This window comes from Ruditapes philippinarum, unplaced genomic scaffold (assembly GCF_026571515.1).
Source record: "Ruditapes philippinarum isolate M1 unplaced genomic scaffold, ASM2657151v2 ctg1213_1_1_1_1, whole genome shotgun sequence".
Lineage (NCBI taxonomy): Eukaryota > Metazoa > Mollusca > Bivalvia > Venerida > Veneridae > Ruditapes > Ruditapes philippinarum.
Window position 1 is genome coordinate 194669 of NW_026865813.1, and position 21425 is coordinate 216093.

Genomic DNA, 21425 nt, shown 5'->3' on the forward strand with positions numbered 1-21425 from the left:
TACTTAATTCAGCGAAAGAGCAGAGTGATTTGAAAATGTTGATTCACGTCACTTACTGTTCAATAAAATTATTAATTTAGAAACCTAAGGAGATGGGGGCGTTTCGCAAGCCTCTCCTTTTTCTTGTTTGTTTACATAATGGTCATAGCTAGCTTTATAGTTTATTTAACAGATTTGAGCTGGTGCAGTATCCAATCGTAATATATTAAACATTTTCTGTCGTTGATGTTACTTTTGTTTATTCTGACAATCTCATGTGAAAAGAATTAAAATAAAATATGCACGATGGGAAACAACATCTCGTTCTTTTCGTTTGATCTGACGTGTCTAGTTAGTTTCTTTATCACACTTTATATCCCTTTTAAACAAAATTAAAGGAGATAATTATAAAATCATGTGTACACAATGTAATTACATATGATAATATCAATTATCATATTATTATCATATTATACGATCAGTTATACATACATGGTTATAGGAAGATTGTTTATTAAAGTGATATGTGTTATTTACAATATAATCATATACAAATATTTTAATAAAGGTATTTAAAACACCCGGCCTCATGGGCCTATTAGTCACTGTTGACATTTAATACAGTATCTATGTATGTTATAAGCTTATATTATTTAATAAAGTTTCATCTTTACATAATTATATTCGTACATATTAATTAATATATATAGAACATAGTTAGTAGTTTCTTTTTATCTGAAGAGTTATTGATTGTTTTAGGCAAAAATGGCATTCAGACATAGAAAAAAATATCGTACTAAACACTTTGTATAGTTATATCAAAAAAGACTTGTTTTGAACCATATTCAAGAAATATTTATTGCAAAGGTATACGTATAAATATTTGTAGAATTAGAATATCTGCTCATAACTTAAGGATTGAAACTGGAAGATACGGACGTAACAGAATACAAAGAAACGAAAGATTATGTCAATTATGTAATTTACCAGAAATTGAAGATGAATATCATTTTATTTAAGTTTGTCCATGTTATCAAGATATTCGAAGAAGATTTATCAAGCGTCACTACTATATTAGACCTTCTATGTATAAATTATTAGATTTTCTACAATCAGAAAATAAAGCTATATACTTGTAAATTAGGAAAATATAATATAGATGAAGCAACAATTGCTGCTACCAGTTGTAAATACATAACATATTTGTAATATTAATTGGTTCAACTTATTATCCATATTATCGCTAAAAATATACATGTTAAACTATACTTTTTACGCCGTAATTTTTCACGTCTTTCTTGTTTTTGGTGTTTTTCTTTCTCTCAAGAACTTTTTTTTATTTCTATGAATGATAATGATATGTTGTGCTTGATTTGCAGCTGTCTGTTCTCTGTTTGAAACAAATTTTCTAGAATGTCATTAGTTAAAACTTTTTATGTTCCTATTATTAATATTTTCTTTGCCTTTGTCATGTGACCACAGAATTATTATATTTGTAATTATTGTATGTAACGAGATACTGTAAATGTATAAGTTACCGAAATAAACTATTTCTTCTTCTTCTTCTTCTTCATCATCATCTTCTTCTTCTTCTTAAAATACAAACATAAAATACATGATATGCCATTCTTCTTCTTCTTCTTCTTAAAATACAAACATAAAATACATGAAATGCCATTCTTAATAGAATTACAACGAGACTGTTTACTTTTTGCTTCTAATAGAGAAAACTCCACAGACTATATCACATCAGTTTACTGTTTTGTGCACTGAGGAATTGCGCCCTAGCTACACACATTTCACATGATCATTACCTTTCATTAAAATGTTTATAACAGAATAATCATGCAATATTATATATACATGATATAAACATATTTACATACATGGAAAAAATTGTGAAAATACTATATGAAGCTGATATTTTGAATATAGGCGATTATTAAATATTCCATTTAAATTTAGTGTTTTAACGATACAAAAAAAAACAGTATGCTTAATGGTGGGTTTATATCCTATCTGATAATGGACAGAATAGAACATTGTTCAAATAAATTCATCATCAATATGTGTCTCTGTCTCTGTCAGTTAAACTGCTGCATATTATAATTTTCATATAAGCAAACGGTGTGAATAAAAAAGAGTGATACTTGTTGAGGTTAATTATGCAAAAGTCCATGAGATCTGGGACATAGTGATGACATATTATGTCCCAAATGAGACGAAGATCCATTATGGCGTCAAACTTAAAAATACTGAGAGTTGGGGGGCAGGGGGGGGGGGGCGTGGGGAAATATTCACGAACGGTAAAAACTGGTTATTTAAAGTTATTTTAACGGTATGATACAGTCAGGTGCAAAAAGTATTGGTGATTTTGGCGGCCATATTGGATTTATCTGAATCAATCAATCATAGATTTCCTTCATATAAACAAGTAACTAGTTTGCTCAAACTGCAAAAAATAATTGTTTTCTTACCTTAATACTTAGTCAAGTGTCTTTTCAGTCTGATAACTGACATTAACCTTCTGGGTAAAGACAAAAACAGGCTCTGAACATAACTGGTAGGAATGTCCATCCATATCCTCTGAATTTCACTAAAAAGTTCGTCATTGCTGTTGATTACATGGTGTCTGTATTGAAGTTTTCTTTTGATGTATAACCATATATTTTCAATAATATTAATGTCAGGTGATTGTGCAGGCCAAGAAATGGACTTTAAACTGTTGTCAGCTTTATATTGTTGAAGTAAGTGAGATCTGTGTACTGGGGCATTATCATCTTGAAATAAATAATTATTATCAGGAAAATGCCTTGCAATAACAGGCCAAATGTTGTCCTCAAGAATATCTTTGTACTTTTCAGAATTAATAATTCCTGTCACTTTACTTAAAGTCCCCACTCCATGCCAGCAAATGCACCCCCATATCATCACCTGAAACTTCCTGTTGCTCTTAGCGGCCATTCTCAGTTAGAATTTACACCCCTATCAAAATTTTATAAAAAAAACAGATTCGCAAAAACGCAAAACTGTTAGTCTTTTTACAAACTTAAACCATCTGTGAAGTTCTACTGAAATTATTTTCAACATCATATCAGTAGTTTTTGTAAATCGGCGGTTTGAAAAGTGTATCCATTTTACCTTTTTAAAATGCCGGAAATGTTCGTGACAAAGTACCGTTTACTCTAAAAAGGGCTGCTTATAATTACATTGATGATATCTTATTGGAATTTACTTTTAAATATCACATGGTACATAAATTTTTAATTGTACAATTGATATCACGAATTACTTGACTAATTAAGCTTATATACTTTTTTAAAAACTCATATGCAAAAAGTGCAAATCAAGATATACTGCTTAACTGTGATTACGATTTGTCTCATTATTATAAGAGCTACGACCCGGTGTAATAAGTATAGTTCTTGGCATAAATAAAAACAGTAGTATCTCTGCTAGCAATTGTATGCGATGTATATGCTTTATTATTAGGTAAATTGATCACCTTACTAAAATTTAAGTACTATGTAAAGCTAACGAACCTTTCAACCATAAACTCAAACAAAAAAGAAGCCCACTTAATACCCCAAAGCATACATATAGACATCAGACAATGATATTTAGTATAAAACCCATTATCTGTCTTGACTTTATAGTATACTGGTTCACATTATTTTGTAGTAAAATAAAGCATCGAATAGTATTTATGTAAAATGATAGTAACTAAAGACATAGCAATACAGCATATCAGTCTAAAACAATTGAAACAACAACACCTTAATTAAAAGATAAACATGTATCAAGAAGTAGAACAGTTTACCAGATCAAATACATTGCTGGTGCTAAGATTTTAATCATATATTCACTAACTTTTTCAATTCAGATATGGTATATAAAATAACGAACCTTTCATTGTCAAATCAAAATTTTGATGATGCTAATATAGATACATTTATATTCAGATATAAAGTTCGGATATAGACATTCGAATACAATTATATTCATTACCTAATGATATCTATTGTAATCTTTTCATTTCTCAAAAATGATATTAAATTGGAATGGCATCTGTAGTAAAACAATTTATAAATGTTTTCTTCAATTTATAACAACTAATTCAATCCAATGAAAACGTGTCAATATGGTAATAATACTAGATTTTACTTTTAAAACAAATAAACATAAGCTTTTTACGAAGAGAAACATTCAGCTAGTATAAAAAAATATTAGCTATATAACGCAAGCATATCAAATTATAGGATCGGAGTCAATTTCTCTAAATTAAATGATATGTTCGTTATTCACTGAAACTGCTTTTTTGACCAATTCAATGTTGTCACCTCCCAATTATTTAAATGACCTCCGCGAATATCTTGTTTCTCTTGGCTTCATAACCTTTTAGGGTGTGTCCTTGGGTTCAGCCATATCTTTTCTTCGCCTACTGGACATTGCAATATGTCACGCAAATATTAGTTTTCAAAAGGTTAATCACAATTTCACAACATTGAAGAAGCAACGTATATTTTCATGCTTGTAATACTAGTAATATATTCTTGATATTTTTCCGAATCTTCTTGTTTTATTATTTTACTGAATTACCGCATGTTTTCAGGTTTAGACTTCAGCATAATTGTCTGCACTAAAGTAATTCCAAAGCTACAATTGTCTAGCTTGAAAAAGACGGTTTTTTTACTTGAAAGGTTCGTGGCCCAAGACAACGAACCTTTTATGGAGTTAAATGTTTATTTTATCATGTTTTCCTCATCATAATAATTTATCTTTATAGAATTGTTTTAAATTCACTTCTTATTTTGAATTTATAATCACACAAATATAATGTTTATTTGCTTTTTTTATAAAACAAGCTTTTCGGGCGAGTACGAGGTTTATTTTTTACATACATCTTTTTCAGTTGTAACGTCTTGTAAAAATCAGACATTCTTTTGATGTTCTTTTTCTGTATAAACAAGATATACTCACAAGATTTTTCTTAAATAATATTATATACATTACAGGATAAGATATATTATTTTATTCATATAAATTATCATAGGAAAGGTTCGTGACTAATGGTCACGAACCTTTCCTTGTTTGTAATCCGACATGGTATTGATAAACATCATAAAAATATAAATTCGCTTATTTCATTTGAAACCAATATCGTTTGTGATTCGGTAGGCAATAGAAAATTTTCTTGAAATTTAATAATCATGAAAAGTAACAAAATCACTTGCCAAAGGATTTTGATGGGAATTCTCGATCATGTTTATAACATGCGCTGCGAATAAAAAGCAACCATTATAGAAAGAGTTGAAACGTTTCAACCCAAATGACATCATAGTACATATGTTTGTTATCCGCAGCCGTTTACAAACAAGCATAGTGTAGGCGGCATCGAGTAAGATATATCACCGCACGAACCTTTCATCACGAACCTTTTCTCAGCATATTTCAGATTCAATAATGTTGTTTAAACAGCAACAAAATGTTTCATTTTTGGCATAAAATACTAATTTTTACGTAACTTAGAACATTTTATGTGCTGGGGGTACATATTGCAGTCATAAACCCTTTAAATCAGGTAACGAACCTTTCAATTTTAACCCAAACCACATCACAACGTTAAATTCTACATAAATAATAAAAAAAATGTGCACACTATGAACATGGTGATAATATGAAAGTATTATATTTTGATATTAATACAAAAAAGAACATCTAATGTTGTTTCAATGATAAAAACACTTCACTTGCAATATATGGTTAAAATGATAACGAACATTTCATACTATCCGGCGACAAACACTAATCCCTTACCATTTTTTATGAGTTATTGTTACTGAGATCTAATTTACAAATTTACTGGTTTGGGAGATAAACTCGGCCGAAAATCAGTGTTTTAAGGGCATATTTCATTTATTTGTTTACGTATTCTGATGAATCTTGCACCATAATAAACTTCAGCTCTTCGATTTTCCGGTATCACCATAAAAGTTATATTTAGAAACATAACGGGTAATTTTGAGAGGCCCTGGAAGAGGTACGTAAAAAGGATATTTTTAACGCGTGCGAGTAGATAATTCCGGCTCTTTGTTTTTCTTCTTAAATGAGTAATTTAAAACGTAAAATAACATGTTTAGACATTTTATTATTTCTTTGCTATTCATTTTGTCAAATAAAAAATATTTGTTACCAGAAATTGTTAAGCATTACTTAAGTTGGTATAATGAATATCTTTGATAACACGATATTTATATGCAACGTACTATGTAACATATAAATCATTTTTACGTAAAACACATGCATTATCATTAATTAACGTATAACGAAATATGTAGTTAAAGAATTAGATCTAATGATTCAAATTTATTTTTGCGTAGCGTAACAGAGTGAAGAAGAAATTAATTTAGTGGTATTCAACCTACACATAAAAGGAGCATTTAACATCAGTCTTTAAATCCATTCCACTTAAAGATTACAATTGAGTAATCAGCCTTTTTTCTGAGTTAGCAAGACAAAAGTGAGTCTGAATTTCATCTACAAAATGTATAAGTAAAAGTCGTAGTCGGTCAATATATAAAAGTACTCCTGTGCGGGCCTCAAAATGAGCATCTGCTGCACATGCGCACAACAATGGAATTCCCGTACTTTTTATAGGCATGTTTTGTAAACAAACAGGTAAAAGTCTGTGTTATTTTTTAAATATCTTACCAAACTTGACAAAATTTCCTGATATTGTCGAATTCCAGCGATAGTATGAGATGGTGAGCTTGATTAGATTAAAAATTCCGATAACTCGATTTAATTATAAAAAGCCGACTTTATCAACCAGCCGAAGTTATCTCCCCAACCAGTATAGTCGTGAATTGTTCCAAAATAATACGGCATCAAAGAAAATTAAAACAATACAATTAAAGCATCTAAATACACGTTAACTTTTTATAAATTGGACGGCGACAATCACGAACCTGTCATTTTCGTAACTTTAGGTGAATATTATTAAACAATTATTCATGATCAAATGGCGAGTTATTGTGTGTTATTTAAGGTAACATCTACCTTCTTAAACCAGCATAGATTTACAGGCAAATAACCTGCAATAATGAGGATAGACGGTGGCGACAAGTAAAAACTAAGGGTGTAAATTCTAACTGAGAACGGCCGTTAGGTGGTATCAAGTCTGGTCTATAGCCTTCACTGTTCTTCCGCCACACATATACTCTGCTATCATTCCCAATAACAATCTGACTTTCATCTGAAAATATTACCTTATCCCACTGTCCATTTACTATCCATTTTCGTTTATTTAAACACCAAGCAAGCCGTTTCTTTCTGTTATCACACTTGACGACCACACGTTTTCTAGCAACACGTCTATGAAATCCATGTTTCCCCAAAAGATACTGTACTGTACGTCTAGACACTTTTTTACTTCTATTATCATTAAAAGTCGATGTTATATCACTTAATGAGTCTCTTCTGTTGACCTTAACCAAACGCTCCAGTTGACGATAGTCCCTGTCAGTTACAAGTTTTGGTCTGCCACTTCTTGGTTTGTTTTCAGTAGAACCACTGCACAAAAATCTTTTAACAATATTTGACACAGTCATGTAAGGTAAATTCAACAATTTTGTAATGTTACACACTTTATGACCATTCTTGTATAAATCCACAATGACTTTTCTGACATCCTGTGAGATTTCAATTCCCTTCCTACCCATTTTAGATAAACACAGAAAAGAACATAAACACTCAAAAAAAATTCCAAAAGGTAAACAGTGTAGTATTCTAGAACTATGATGTCATCTATGACGTCATATTTAGCCTTAAAAATGATGTAATCAGTAAAGAGAGACTAGCAAAAGTAACCAATTTTCTAAGCATGCGTCAGTTACTTCCCTTTTCACCAATACTTTTTGCACCTGACTGTATTTCGTTGTTGTCTGGATGTAGTTGTTGCTGTTGTTTTGACACACAATTACCTCTATATTTTGCTAGTGGCGTCACATTTTTTTTTTATTTGAGCAAATGCACCTTTCATTGGTTCTTGTGAAGAAGCCTACTGAATATATTACAAATTATCAGACCAACTCAGTCTTTCGAATAATAATTTTTTCTCCGTGATACTTATATACATTATCAGAACTTCCTAACATGACATAATCAAATTTAACTTTTCAACTTATCTGCTCGCCATTACTTGAAGATATTCCTATCTTTGAACTGTTGTCTTTATATACCTTATAATCTAATTAACCACAGACACTTGGGGTGTGGAGCTCAAATTGCCTTAAAATCCAAAATAAAATGTATATTTGTCAGTCCCAGCACATGTATGATCAGAGGTGCACATGTAGTGCGCATTGATTTTATAATATTTATATATTATATTTGTATGGTTTACTAGCACACACATTAAACAAGATCCGATCGAAGGATGGTTAATATATTCTATTATATGTGTTGAAATCAAGTAAAAAAACTAAACAACTCATCATACAAAACCCAGAAAACCCTTTAAAATTTAACATATCTTGCTATTTTTGGTAAAACAAATTTGCTCCCCCCCCCACACATAAACTGCACTTTGTGTAGCTCAATTGTATCAAACGTTGTACATATTGTAGTTTAAACATTAACCCTATAATTTTTCTACCATTTTTTATACATGTATATGTATTTGTTAATTCTAGTGTCTTGAAGTTTGAAATCGTGTTTTCCTTTATTTGTTTTGAATTGATATACAGTATTGGATGAAACGATTTAGGACCAACTACAAATTAATCTCGATTTCATTGATTTTTTTTCCCAACATCTTAAATATAGAGTTTAGAGTTTATTTCATTTATTCCATAAAGATTATTTTCGCCCTTTGTCTTCACGTGACATTAAGCTCATTCAAGAGTTTATAGTGAGTGAACAGGTGAAATTATCGGGGGAGGGGGGCACTGCAAGTTCAAGAGTTAGTGGTGTTCACCCATTTTATTTTGGACGGATGGATGGATTTTAATCTATTAATCAACGCTACCAGAGATACGACAAAAAATTATTCCAAACAGAAATGGATACTTGTCAAAAATGAAATCGAATTTCAGAAAATTGTTTGATCTGAAAATCACAGAGTTTCGAATTTGAGCGTGACGACAACGACAAAATTCCTCCGATATACAAAGAGGGCGCTGTTATTCAAGATGGAGGTATTTGTCAAATGTCAGACTATGTTGACTAATCGATAAAGAAAGTGCATCATTTAATTCTTCTCTGTATTGAAAGTTGACGAGTAACTGTAAGTAATTTCCCTCTTTGAAAGAGTTTTATGTTAAAATGCTTTTCCCTTTTTATGTTTTGTTTTGAGACGGAAAAATTTTTGTCAAATTTTTAAATTTTTTTTTAAATCAAATCTGACAAATTATCATCTTTATCATAATTTCCAAAATTTTGGGAAAAGTAAAGAAAAAATTTTTTTCTGTGGGTTTTATTCGCTAAAAAATGATTTAATTTTCCAAAGACAATTGACCCCTTTTTTGGTGTCACAAAACCCGGGGATTAACCTTTCCCTTTTTTTGAATTAAAAGGGTATTGTGGAAAAATTGGGCCCTAGTGTTAAAAACCAAACAAAAAGGAAAATTATGAAAAATTTCATTTTAAGGGGGCCCTAGTTACCCCAATTAAAAATGATTAATTCGGCGTGAACGGTTTGACCCATTTTACAATTTTATTTTTTTGATTGTCAAACCATTTAAAGACTTATCTCTTTGACAAGTCTAATTGGTTGGACTAGCCCTAGCCCAACAAATTGTCACAAATTACGGACAGGGCAGACCGTACCAGGGTGGACTGTATGTTGGGACAGACGGACCATATTTTCTGACAGGGTGGACAGTGACTCGAGAATATGGTCCGCCCCGTCCAAACATACGGTCAACCTGGTACGGTCCGCCCTGTCCTACGACCATTGTCACCAGGGCTTAGGACTTGAAAATATCGGATGTTGTAATTGGGTTAGTGATTATTGCTATGTTTGAATGCCCTTGGCATCAAGCAATCAGAAGGCCTGGGTTTAAATATTTGTCAGTCAGTGTGCAGCAGTCAGAGAATTTATCAGGTCTACAAAAGTGGCAACAAGTTTAAGATGCATAATGACAAGGCGCACTCAAAAGTGTTGTTCTTAAAATTTGAAACGTTTGAATCTAAGACTGTGTAAAATTACTTTATGTCATTTGCATGAAGTTTTATGTTAAGGACATTAAATTATACATTGTATTACAAGAGTCAAGAGATATTATTTTTTCACTATTTTAATCATTTGTTCTTTACATACATTTGTAACCTGAAATATTTTATTTTTAAAGAATAATCATTTGTTCCTATCATTTAAATGATCTAGATAGAACTGGTTCTTACAAATGATATTTATTAATTGAACATTATTAAAACCATATTGTTACAGCCTCAGATAAGTAGGAGAAGGAAGGGTAAATCTTCCTGTCAATAATAAGATCTCAATCTATGTCAGTGTTACATATTATCAGAACTTCATTCATATCATGGTTAACCGTTAGAGACATTTGGCCCCGCCAGATACATAAAAAAATAAAGGAAGTGATTTCTGATACAGCATAAACATTTGACAGGAATCATGACCTAAAAGATAACACACTACGATATAAATAGGCCCTGTTTTGACATATTTTATTGATCTAATCATCTTGACTTTCATATAAAATGTAGGAAAACCCATATATCTTCTCAAATAAAACTACTAGGCTCTAAACTAAGATATTTGCCCCTGTGTCAATAAATGTCACACTAAGACTTTATCTGGTAATAGATCACAGGTGAGCTATATAAGGTCTTGTTCTTTCTTTTTTGTACTGAAACTGGCTTGTAAAATTAAATTTTTAAAATTCTATTTCAGGAGAGGATGGCTTTTGGTGGTAGCTTATATGGTATGTAGTTAACTTTTACACTGCTGACTTTGTATAATGAATTCATTTGTCATTAAAAATAATATTGATAAAGCCACACTGATGTGAAAAATGGCTGCCGCTTTGATCAATACTGGTTGTAAAATTTATTTATTGGTTATATTAAAGATCTAACACAATTTTTTTTTATGGTTTTAAATCATAAATATGATGCTCAATTTAAGATTTATCAATGTTGTAGGTTCCAAAAAGCATTATTTATAAAGATATTACCAAATTTAACATTTCATGTAAATAAAGGGAGGTAATAAAAACTTTATTTTCTATAAAGTTTATGTCAAATTTCACAATAAGAAATGAATGCATATATTTTAATGATTATATATAATATGCACAAATATTTGCAGTACATATTTTACATATTCTTTGATGTTTGCATTTTTTTTATTTGCATAATTATGTACATATATATATAATTTCACTTAATGTGGTTTACCACTTTGATCACAACATACAGGATCGTTAAGCTTTTTTTACTGGTTAACCGTCACTCCATCTCAAACTATAGCCTAATGCATGTATGTTAAATGAATATAAATCTGACTTATTAAATGACAAATCTCTTGTAAACCCCTACAATTTGAGACTTGGGTTCAAGACTTGACCGGAACAGGCGATTGTTTCCTTGAGCAAGAAACTTGACACTCATTGTTTGGTACTGATTTGTTCCAGAATTGGATTCAGGTTTTTGTCTATAAGCTTAAAGCTTCCTACTCAATCATAATAAAAATATTCTGTTTTAATCTATTCTAATGGTAAGACTTGCTGTTTCATTGTAATTTGATTTATTATTTGGGATTGTTATTTTTTAAAGTATTTTGCTTTCACTGCACATCTATATTTCAGGGAGCTTCACCTCAAATTGCCTTGATGATGTCCCATTTAAGCTTGGTCCTAAGTTCAAGCCACCAACTAAGGTAAGTAGAGTTTTTGTACACCTCCAGAAGATAATGTTCAGAAAATCTACTGTTGTACTAATATTTTAAAATCTCTCTTTAAATACATATAAAAAGTAAAAGACATTGAAATATCACTTTATAATGTGCATATTTTGACATTTTTGCTTTGAAAACATGCAGTCTGTTCCACCATCAAGATATACCTTCTTAAAGCCTACTAGGGCTGCCCTGGAAGTTCACAGAATTATGTAGACACATTTTAATTTGTGTAAGTTTTGGACTTGTTGTAACATTTTGGATTACATTTATTATGATTTAATAAATTTGATAAAAATTGTAACAAATGCATCACTTGTTAAAAAAAACTCATCTCCATGGTAATGCAGTTACAAACACCTAGAGCAGGCAATAAATAAGCATTTGTCTGTAATTTGTAGCCTTTGAATTAGAGCTCAATTAGCAGTATAAAGTGCAGGTAGTCCTGGCTCTGGTGGCAAAGGCTGATCATATCTTGTTCTTGCAGGTCAGAGTTTGATAAATGACCAATTAACCCTTTCCCCCATGAGCATATTGTGAAAAATGGCCGTTTTCACTGAAAAGCCTCCTGTTACAAGTTCAAACTGCTATGAAACTATGAAAAATGCTTCAATACTAATCAAACTTGGCACAAATGTTGACTGGACCATTGTCTTTGTAACTTCTGGCAACCCCCTGATGTATCTTTTGGATGGGGGGCGGCGCCGAAAAAGTGCTCAATTTTTTAAGCAACATTTCTCAAACGAAAACTTATGTTTGGGGCCCAAATAGGACATTTTTTCACTATTTGAGGCCTAAAAAAAGGGGGGGGGGGTCGAAAGTGCGTTGTTTCGCGTATATATGTGGTAAAGGGTTAAAGCATAGATAAAATGCAAGGAATTTACTCCAAACTTACATTATTAAAAGATATGAATTGGAATGGATTGTTTCTAATTATTTTCCTTCAAACATTGTAGGTAGCGTTGCCATCAGATTTTAATATATCTTCACAGTCCAGTGCTTTGAAGGAAGAGGTATGTATCTTATATGGCATTGTTATGCTTAATAGTTTATTCTGTTGTATGTTCTTGGAGATTAAACAGAAGGTGAAACAAAAGTTTTTAAAATTCATTGATTTTAAATCATTTGAATAGGATCTTGACCCTCAAATTGACTAGATACTATTGCATAATGGCAAAGTTTGATGGTATAGAAACAAAATTAATCTACTTCTGTTCCTACTACTTAGTGTTATATTAATGTGGTGGCTAAGCATTTTTTTCACAAATGCAGTTTTGTTCTCTTTTTTTTCAATTTTTTATAAAATAGATACAGTTGACTCCGGTTATAGCAAACTCAATGGGACATAAAAGTATCGTTCGTTATATCCGAAGTTCGCTAAAAGCGAAGTAGCAACAACTTGCTGACTTGTTTGGATAGGGAAATTTGCCTTGAAAAAGCCATACTTTTTACTTGTTACCGGCGTAAAGGTATTTTACTGCAGCGGTTATTAAATGGTTATTTAATGCGAGACATTTTATTAAACAATATATTATGTACATGGTACACGTATTTATTCATGTTGTACTTGTCTATAAAGTATTCTTTTGCTATTTGTTTATTATCGTTTGGTTAATATTGCAAACAAAAACAATCAATTATTTTGTAATTATTGGGTATTAACAGCAATCAACTAAGGGTGCGAAATACAAATCTTCAGTAACAAGTAGGAAATAATGTTGTGAGAACCTTTTATCAAAATCTTTATTCCCTGAAGCCATAACTAACCTGTGCAATCATTCGATTGTATAATTATCGGATAGCGTTATTAATGTACTGATCCTAATCGAGCGCATCCCGATATTTCAATTATAACAGTTTGTTCCGTCATTTGGGGCTTGAAAAATTGTTTGTTATAGCTGAAAATTCGTTATAAGCGAGTACGTATTAAGCGATGTGATTTAATATAAAATAAAGAAGGAATAGGCCGGGGATGTCAGATTTAGTTCGCTAATAACAATAATTCGTTATAAGCGAGTTCGTTATAAGTGGAGTCGACTGTAAATACATTTTCATTTTTTTAAGAATTTATTTTTATTTGTAGTTTATGCCTATGATAAAATCATGTTGATTCTATAATTGTAGTGTGAGAGTTACTTTAAACCTCCTGTTTAAAAGATATTTTTAAAGAAATTGATTAAAAAAAAAAAAAATTTTTTTCAATTATATACAAAGTTAATGTAATGAACAAGTCCTGGATAAAAGTTGTTATTGTTTGCATCTTCAGCATTACTTATTATTAAACATGGAAATAAACACATTTTTATGAAAGATTTTCTGGACTATCCATTGTCATGTTTCAGTATACATTTGAAGTAGAGGAAGCTGTGTTAAAATGGTCAGCAGAGAGAGAGAAACAGTTGGCAGAACAGCGTCGACTAGAACAAGAAATAGCCCAGTCAGCTAGACAAGCTTCTAGCAGTGATGATGATTCTGATCAGACTGACAAGGTGCATGCCAATGAAGGTCTCTATAGCAACAAACAATCTGGTACTGAACCTTTATATGAAAACCCAGGTATTTTGTTACCACAGCCTGCACCACGGCCAAAAGTCAGACCGAAACCTAAAGATGAATATGTTAATGTTTTAGTTCCAAATCCACTGATTGCAAACATCTCAAATGATATTTTAAAACCTACACTTAGTAGTAGTCCTAGTGAAAATAATTCAGATCTAAAACCAGCAACAAATAACATAGATTTAACCTGGTTTGAGAAAGAGGATGATCCGTTTGATAATTTAGAACTACAAACTATCAATGACATGGAGGAGTTAGCAAGCGTTCTTAAAGAAACAACAAAAGTTTCACCTGAACCAGTTGAAGTTGTCGAAGTTGATGGTGATGTAACCGGCAATGGTATAGATAACCATGATGTTGAAGAAGGTTTAAACAATTATGAAAATGTGGAATTAAAACTGGTTGATTTAAAAGTTGCGAACAATGAAGTTGTTTATGATAACATTAATGGGGCTGGGTTTTCAATGACAAATTTACCCCCTGTTCCCCCAAGGCGGGACCTTGTGGGGCGATCTCCACCTCTACCCCCAATTAGTCACATTCGTAGCGACCCAACAGTTTCTGAAAGTGTTTACCAGAATATGAATCAGAAAAATGGAGAGAGTCAAAACTTTGATAGTGAAAATTCTGATACCTCATCATTCCAAAGTGAGGAAAGTGTAACAAAAGTCATATCAAAACGTAGAGTAGCCCTACCAAAGCCTCCGCGAACATTCACGTACAGTAGACATAATCTGGATGATAGTGAGACTGACTCTAATGTGGAACCAAACTATGAGAACACTGAGATAACTCAACCTAGTGTGTCTATTGATAGTGCTGGAGCAAGTATGAATGTGCAATTTACAAACAGTCCTCAATCACAAGACTTGCAGTGCAAGCCAAATTCAAGTGAAGGTCTGAACTTTGTTAACCATCATTTTGGAGTGAAAGAGACTAATGGATGTTTCAGTGGAGAGACAGCCCCTCTACCTGCTCCTAGAAAACCTCCTCCACCTCCAAGACCAACATCACAGGTACTGATTACAATTGAGTATTTTGTTGAAACTTTTTTAACTTTTATCTGTTTGAAATTGCATTACAGACTGTTCCAAGTTAGGTAGATCAGTTGAAAGATATGAGAAAAGTAATTGCTCTTTTTTGTGTAAGATTATTTGCTTTTTTGTGTAACAAGTTTTGTTGTCATGTAAGGTAGTTACCGGTACACAATTTTGTTTGAAAAGCTGACATTTAGAATATGCTTATTAAAAATCAGAAATTTGGGTCTGTTAAGAACTTAAGATATAATGGCAGAAAAGGAAGGGAAGGGAACTCAAAAATTATTACCGTAATGTAAGTTGTAAGAACTTGTTTCACAATCGGGCTTAAATAAATATGTTTAAACGAAAGTAGTACTAGTTTTTTCTCAGGAAGACTGGGGAATTAACTTTTGTTATTTCTTTAACTTTATTAAATATAACTTTGTTTTATTAATTTATTTAGCCATGGAACCGATACAGTCCATTACCACCAACCCCTAGATCAACGTCAGATCAACCTAACAGTGTATCCATGCCAACTAGAACTAGTCCAGATACCTATAGCAATTTATCCACTGAGGCTCAGGCTTGCATTGATAAACTTGCTGCAATGGGCTTTGAAAGAGATAGACTTGCCAGAGCTATAGAGAAAATAGGGCATGATGAAAAAGAAGTAAGTAAACTTAGTTTCATGTTTAACTCATATTTATAAGATATTGAAGATCTTTTTCTGTTTCCTTGTTTCTTGAAAATGTATTTTATAATTTGGGAAATCTGGGGGCAAGAAGTGGGGGACACCAAAAAATATATGTATTTTATAGACATCTTAAGAGTTAAGAGAAAACTATGAAATGATTCTTTATATAGTAGTTTGAAATTGATCTTATAAATTAAGTTAACTAGGATATTACTCCTGTCTAGAAATGTATCCTTGGACTTTTGTCAAGTCATTTTATTTTCCCCAAATTCAAACAAATGATAAAAGTCGGCGAACGTCGCTTGTACAGGTAGAAGGTTAAACTTTATACCATTTCCAAAAAGTGGAAGTAGACACCTATAAACTTTAATGTAATCTCTGTTTATAAAATTATACATGCATGAAATATATTACATTTAAGGTGGTGGAATATTTATGCCTGGTTGATCAGCTTATAGAAAAAGGATACGACACGTTACTGGCAGAAAATGCACTACTTTTGTTCAAAAACAGTATGAAACAGGTGAGTTTACTAGTACATTCATGTATACAACTGTAAGTTTTGAATCCATACACCAGTGGAACTAGACAAAAAGTTTTAAGTTTTGGAATTTTCGAGAAGTGAGGAATTCTCTGAGCGATTATAAATGTGTATCAGTTGTTTTATGGCAGTGCAATATTATATGAGCCGCACCATGACAAAACCAACATAATGGGTTTGCGACCAGCATGGATCCAGATCAGCCTGTGCATCCACGTAGTCTGATCAGGATCCATGCTGTTTGCTATCAGTTTCTCTACTTGTTATAGGGTTTATAAGCGAACAGCATGGATCCTGATCAGACTGTGCGGATGCGCAGTCTGGTCTGGATCCATGCTGGTCGCAAACCCATTATGTTGGTTTTGCCATGGCGCGGCTCATATTTAGTCATGATGTTTTCCTCATAGGTTAATTTAATCTTTTACTTAAAAGTTAGTATCTCCAAAACAACAGAAGGAATAAGTTTAAGTTCACACATTTATTCTCTGTGATTGCACATGTCCCATAACTCTTGAGTTACCTTTTTACAGAGTTATGCCTGTCGAGCACTAATATATGTCGGGCGTGCTGTTCATCATACAGCTTTTGTTCAACAATTTACTTCTTAATTTCTCAACTTTCAAACTTTAATCAAAGCCTTGTTATGCCTGACAGGTTGTGATTCTAATAGGATTCAAGGTATATTGCCAATGCTTTTTGGGAAAAACTAACATTTTGATATTTCAAGTATGATTATCATTCACACCCTTTTCTTTTCCTAAATTGTAAAAGTAAATTAAAATGTTCATTTTTCAAAAATTATGTAAAGGGGCTTTTGGCCCTAAAGTTAAGTTACCCAGAGTTTTCAAACTTCAAAGGAAAATTCCTCTTATTGACAGTGACTAGCAGATCATATTCATTTTTGTTTTCATCTGGAAAGTATATAGTTAAAGGTACCTTATTTATTTCTTTAAATTATTCTATGGCTTATACATAATCTCTGTGAAAACATAAATTTTTATCATATTTAATCATAGTTTTTAGTTAATTAGTCTCACCGTATTTCTAGAAATGGTCATTCTAACATGTCTTGTTTTGTTTCTTATAGGCATCTGATTACCTGGAAGTTTTCACACAGATGTTGGAGCTTGGCTTTAATGACGACAAGATCAAAGAAGCATTAGTAAACACAAACAACGATAGAGAAAAGGCCCTTGATATTCTGACAGCAAGTTCCTAGAAAACTAACGTGTTTGAGTTAAAACAGTGTGTTTATTTTAAATTGTGTTCAAATTACTACTCATTGAAATGCTTTCCACAAAAATCAAATTCATGGATAATTGAAATTTTAGTGTTTCAAGGTATATTGTTGAATTAGAAAATGTTGCATGGAAGAATTGAAATTACTTTTTTTTCTTCTTTTTCTTAGGACTGATGTATTTAAAATTTTATGGCATATGCAATATCAAAGTTTGAAGGTCTTTTTTGGTGAATTACAATATAATGTACTAGTCTTGGTCGCCATGGATTTGTTCATTACAGTTATATCTTATTTTTAAGTTTTTTATTCTTTAAAGAAAATAGGAAAACTAATTATTAAATTAAGCCAAATTTTTAATGATAATATATGTTGAACAAATTTCTTTGTTTGAATTTTATGTTGAAACATTGGTGAGATTTCTAAATATTTATTAATCAGTCTGATTTCTTTAATCATTAGCCTACTTGTGGCTTATGACCAGTGCAGAACCAGCCAGGTGTCACATCTGTTTCATTTAATCAGTGTCTGTACAGTTCGCTTTCTGAGTCAGTGCATATTTAGAAGAAAGAAAAAAATCAATAAAAAAATTATGAATGGCTTTGTCCAGACTATAAAATTTACAAGTCCATTTGATTTTTTTGGAGTGGTTAATGGTTAAAAAATAATGATGATATTAGTGAACTATATCCAGTCCAAAGGGATATGTCTTATTCTAAGTGCGGTTCAATATAAGAGACATTGTTATCTTTCTTAAAGGAACTCCACTGAGGTCCAAAAGTCTAAAACCATAAAACTATTAGAATTTTGTACATGGATCAGCTTGGGCATTAAACAACAGAAAGATGTACAAAAGATAATTAAGAAATACTAAAAAATAATTGAAAATTATATTTTTGCGCTATTCTTAGTCCGATTTGCAATGCTTTTCAATCTTTGGTCATTTTTCATGACAAGAATAATTATTCCTGTAAAATAAGTTGAGCAAATGATCTGAAGTTTACCACAAAATTATTGGTCTAGACTTACATCAGATGGTACATTTATCTCGAAAAAATATTTCCAGTCTCATTATGTCAAAAAACCTTAGTGGAGTCCCTTTAATTCAACATCTGATGTCATAATTGTTTGTTATATAATGGACATGTTTAATTTTTTTTCTTAAAGTATTGGTTTTTATGTAAAAAAAAAAAATTACTGTGATTTCCATAAAAGTCTCATAATTATAATAGTAAAAGGAGATACATGTAATTCTCTTCCATCTAATATCAAATATCCAATATGTACTAGATATCTTTTTGTTTCTATACCTTATAGTTTTTAAATTATTTTTTTACAAAATACATACATTACAGTATTTTTGTTATACTAAACCTCAATGAGTTTGTATTAATTCAGCTAACAGTCTTACTTGACATATCAAGTATTTATTTGAAAGTAGCAAGTCGACATTTCTCTGCTTCTCGTCATTCCACCACTAATGTTATCTTTGTCAAGAATGATGCATGATAATTATGCAAAATTTTCATTTTCATTAATCGATGCAGTAGCATATGATAACTGTTTCTGAATTTTTTTAAATAACCGAATTGATTATTATTTGTTGTTTTGTTTTTTTATTATAACTTGTTGTTTTTATGACAGTATCCTGTACCTAATCAGTGTATAATCTTTTAAGAGTTTTGTTTCTACAAAAGAGTTAAATTATATTAATATTAATTGTTCACATTTTAAAAATCTAATTTGTTTGTTGTATTATTACATAATGTACTATAAATGCTAATGGAGTCCAAGTCCCCAGTGAAACCCAGGCTTTTTCTACTGTAACTAACATTTCAAATTGATAATACAGGGGCACCTGGAGTCTTCCTCCACCAATAAAAGCTGGGAAAAAAACGACGAAAAAATCTTGGCAAGACACTCTAGGATGACCCGACTTGAGTGTACGGTCGCCCATATGGGCTTTCCGGCGGCGACCTTAAATAAACGCATTAAAAAAAGAAAAGCAACAGCATTCTAGACGACTTAACTAAAGAAATGATTCTCTAACACAGTTGTCAGATTTTGAAATTATCGTTAATTTAAGAAATAGTGCATTGATACATAACACTGCACATCCATGCTGTTTTAGCCAATTTGGTGGCATAAATATAACATTTTAATATAAAAAAAAAGTTTTTGACATATTTAACAGTATTTAAGATATTTTATTATTATCTGTCAAAGGGCTAATGTATTTTAGTACACTGATATTTGATATGATAATTGTTAAAGATGATTCTATATCTCTCAATGGATTATTGTATTATAACTGTGTTATGTTGATGATTTTTTCATTACCTTACTTCAAGACAATGGAATGTAATCGTTCTTTTTGTTCATATTAATTTCTTGTTAATGTGAATCTTTAATTTCGAAGTAAGACATGTTAATGAATTGTGTTAATAATCTTTGGGTACAAGTAAATATAGACAAGTATTGTGAGATTGTAAGAAATTATAGAATATTTGTCATCTCTGACAGACAAGACTTTGTGAACTTCTACATATTTCTCCGAATTGTTCACAGTTTACTATGAACTTCTCTAGATATTTCTCCGAATTGTTCACAGTTTACTATGAACTTCTAGATATTTCTCCGTATTGTTCACAGTTTACTATTAAGGGGACTTCAGTGAGTTTTTGTTTTTAACATTACAGGACTAGAAATAATTTTTCACTATTTATGTTCCATTGCATGAAGGTCAAGACCAATAACTTGTATGCAAAATTTCAGATCATTCCCTCACTCTGTTTTTGAAAATGACCCTTTGCAACAATTTTCACTCAAATCTGGTGAAGAATAGAAAAAAAAATGATATGTTTTTCTATTAATTTCTAAGTAAATTTCTCAATTACTTTTTGCCTATCTTTCTATTTTAAGTGTACCAGCTGATGTAGGTAAGAAATTCAAATGTTAGGCTTTTGGACCTCAGTGGAGTTCCTTTAAAAACCTGCTTTGAGTTTTATTACACTGTATGAAAACAGATCAAACAGTGAAGTTGTGTAATTAATTACTGGTGCTTATAGTGTAAATGTTAATACCTTTGTTTATTTGTATAATAGTATTTTTTTGTGTACAAATTACTTTGTCTTTCAGTTTACTGTTTGTGATTATATACACATAATGATCTTTCTTTCTTTTCAAAGACTGCTGTTATTTTTCGGTCAACAGACCTGCAAATTTGTGCACAATAAGCCTTTTCTCTGTTGGTAACATCGGGTAGAAAAATATTGATAAAAGAACAATGTAATAAATTTTGTTATATTGTGCATAAAACATGCAGCGTCTTTTGCAATGTAATTATTTATAGATTTCTAAAACTGTTTTTATGAATTCAGTTCAGGGTTTCTAAGCAAGTCATGTACACAAGGTTAGCTGGGAAATTGTTAGAGACAATTTTGTTCATAAATAACTTACCTTCTTTTGTA

General features: G+C 31.3%; 1 protein-coding gene across 1 annotated transcript; it reads left to right on the forward strand.

Annotated features, from left to right (window-relative positions):
* The first annotated feature begins 9115 nt into the window (after positions 1-9115).
* LOC132730392 (ubiquitin-associated protein 1-like) lies at positions 9116-21425 on the forward strand. Its single transcript, XM_060716304.1, has 8 exons — positions 9116-9265; positions 10898-10928; positions 11814-11884; positions 12859-12915; positions 14245-15477; positions 15944-16153; positions 16599-16700; positions 17806-21425. The coding sequence occupies exons 2-8, from the start codon at positions 10904-10906 to the stop codon at positions 17935-17937; spliced, it is 1830 nt and encodes a 609-aa protein (XP_060572287.1). The 5' UTR covers positions 9116-9265; positions 10898-10903; the 3' UTR covers positions 17938-21425.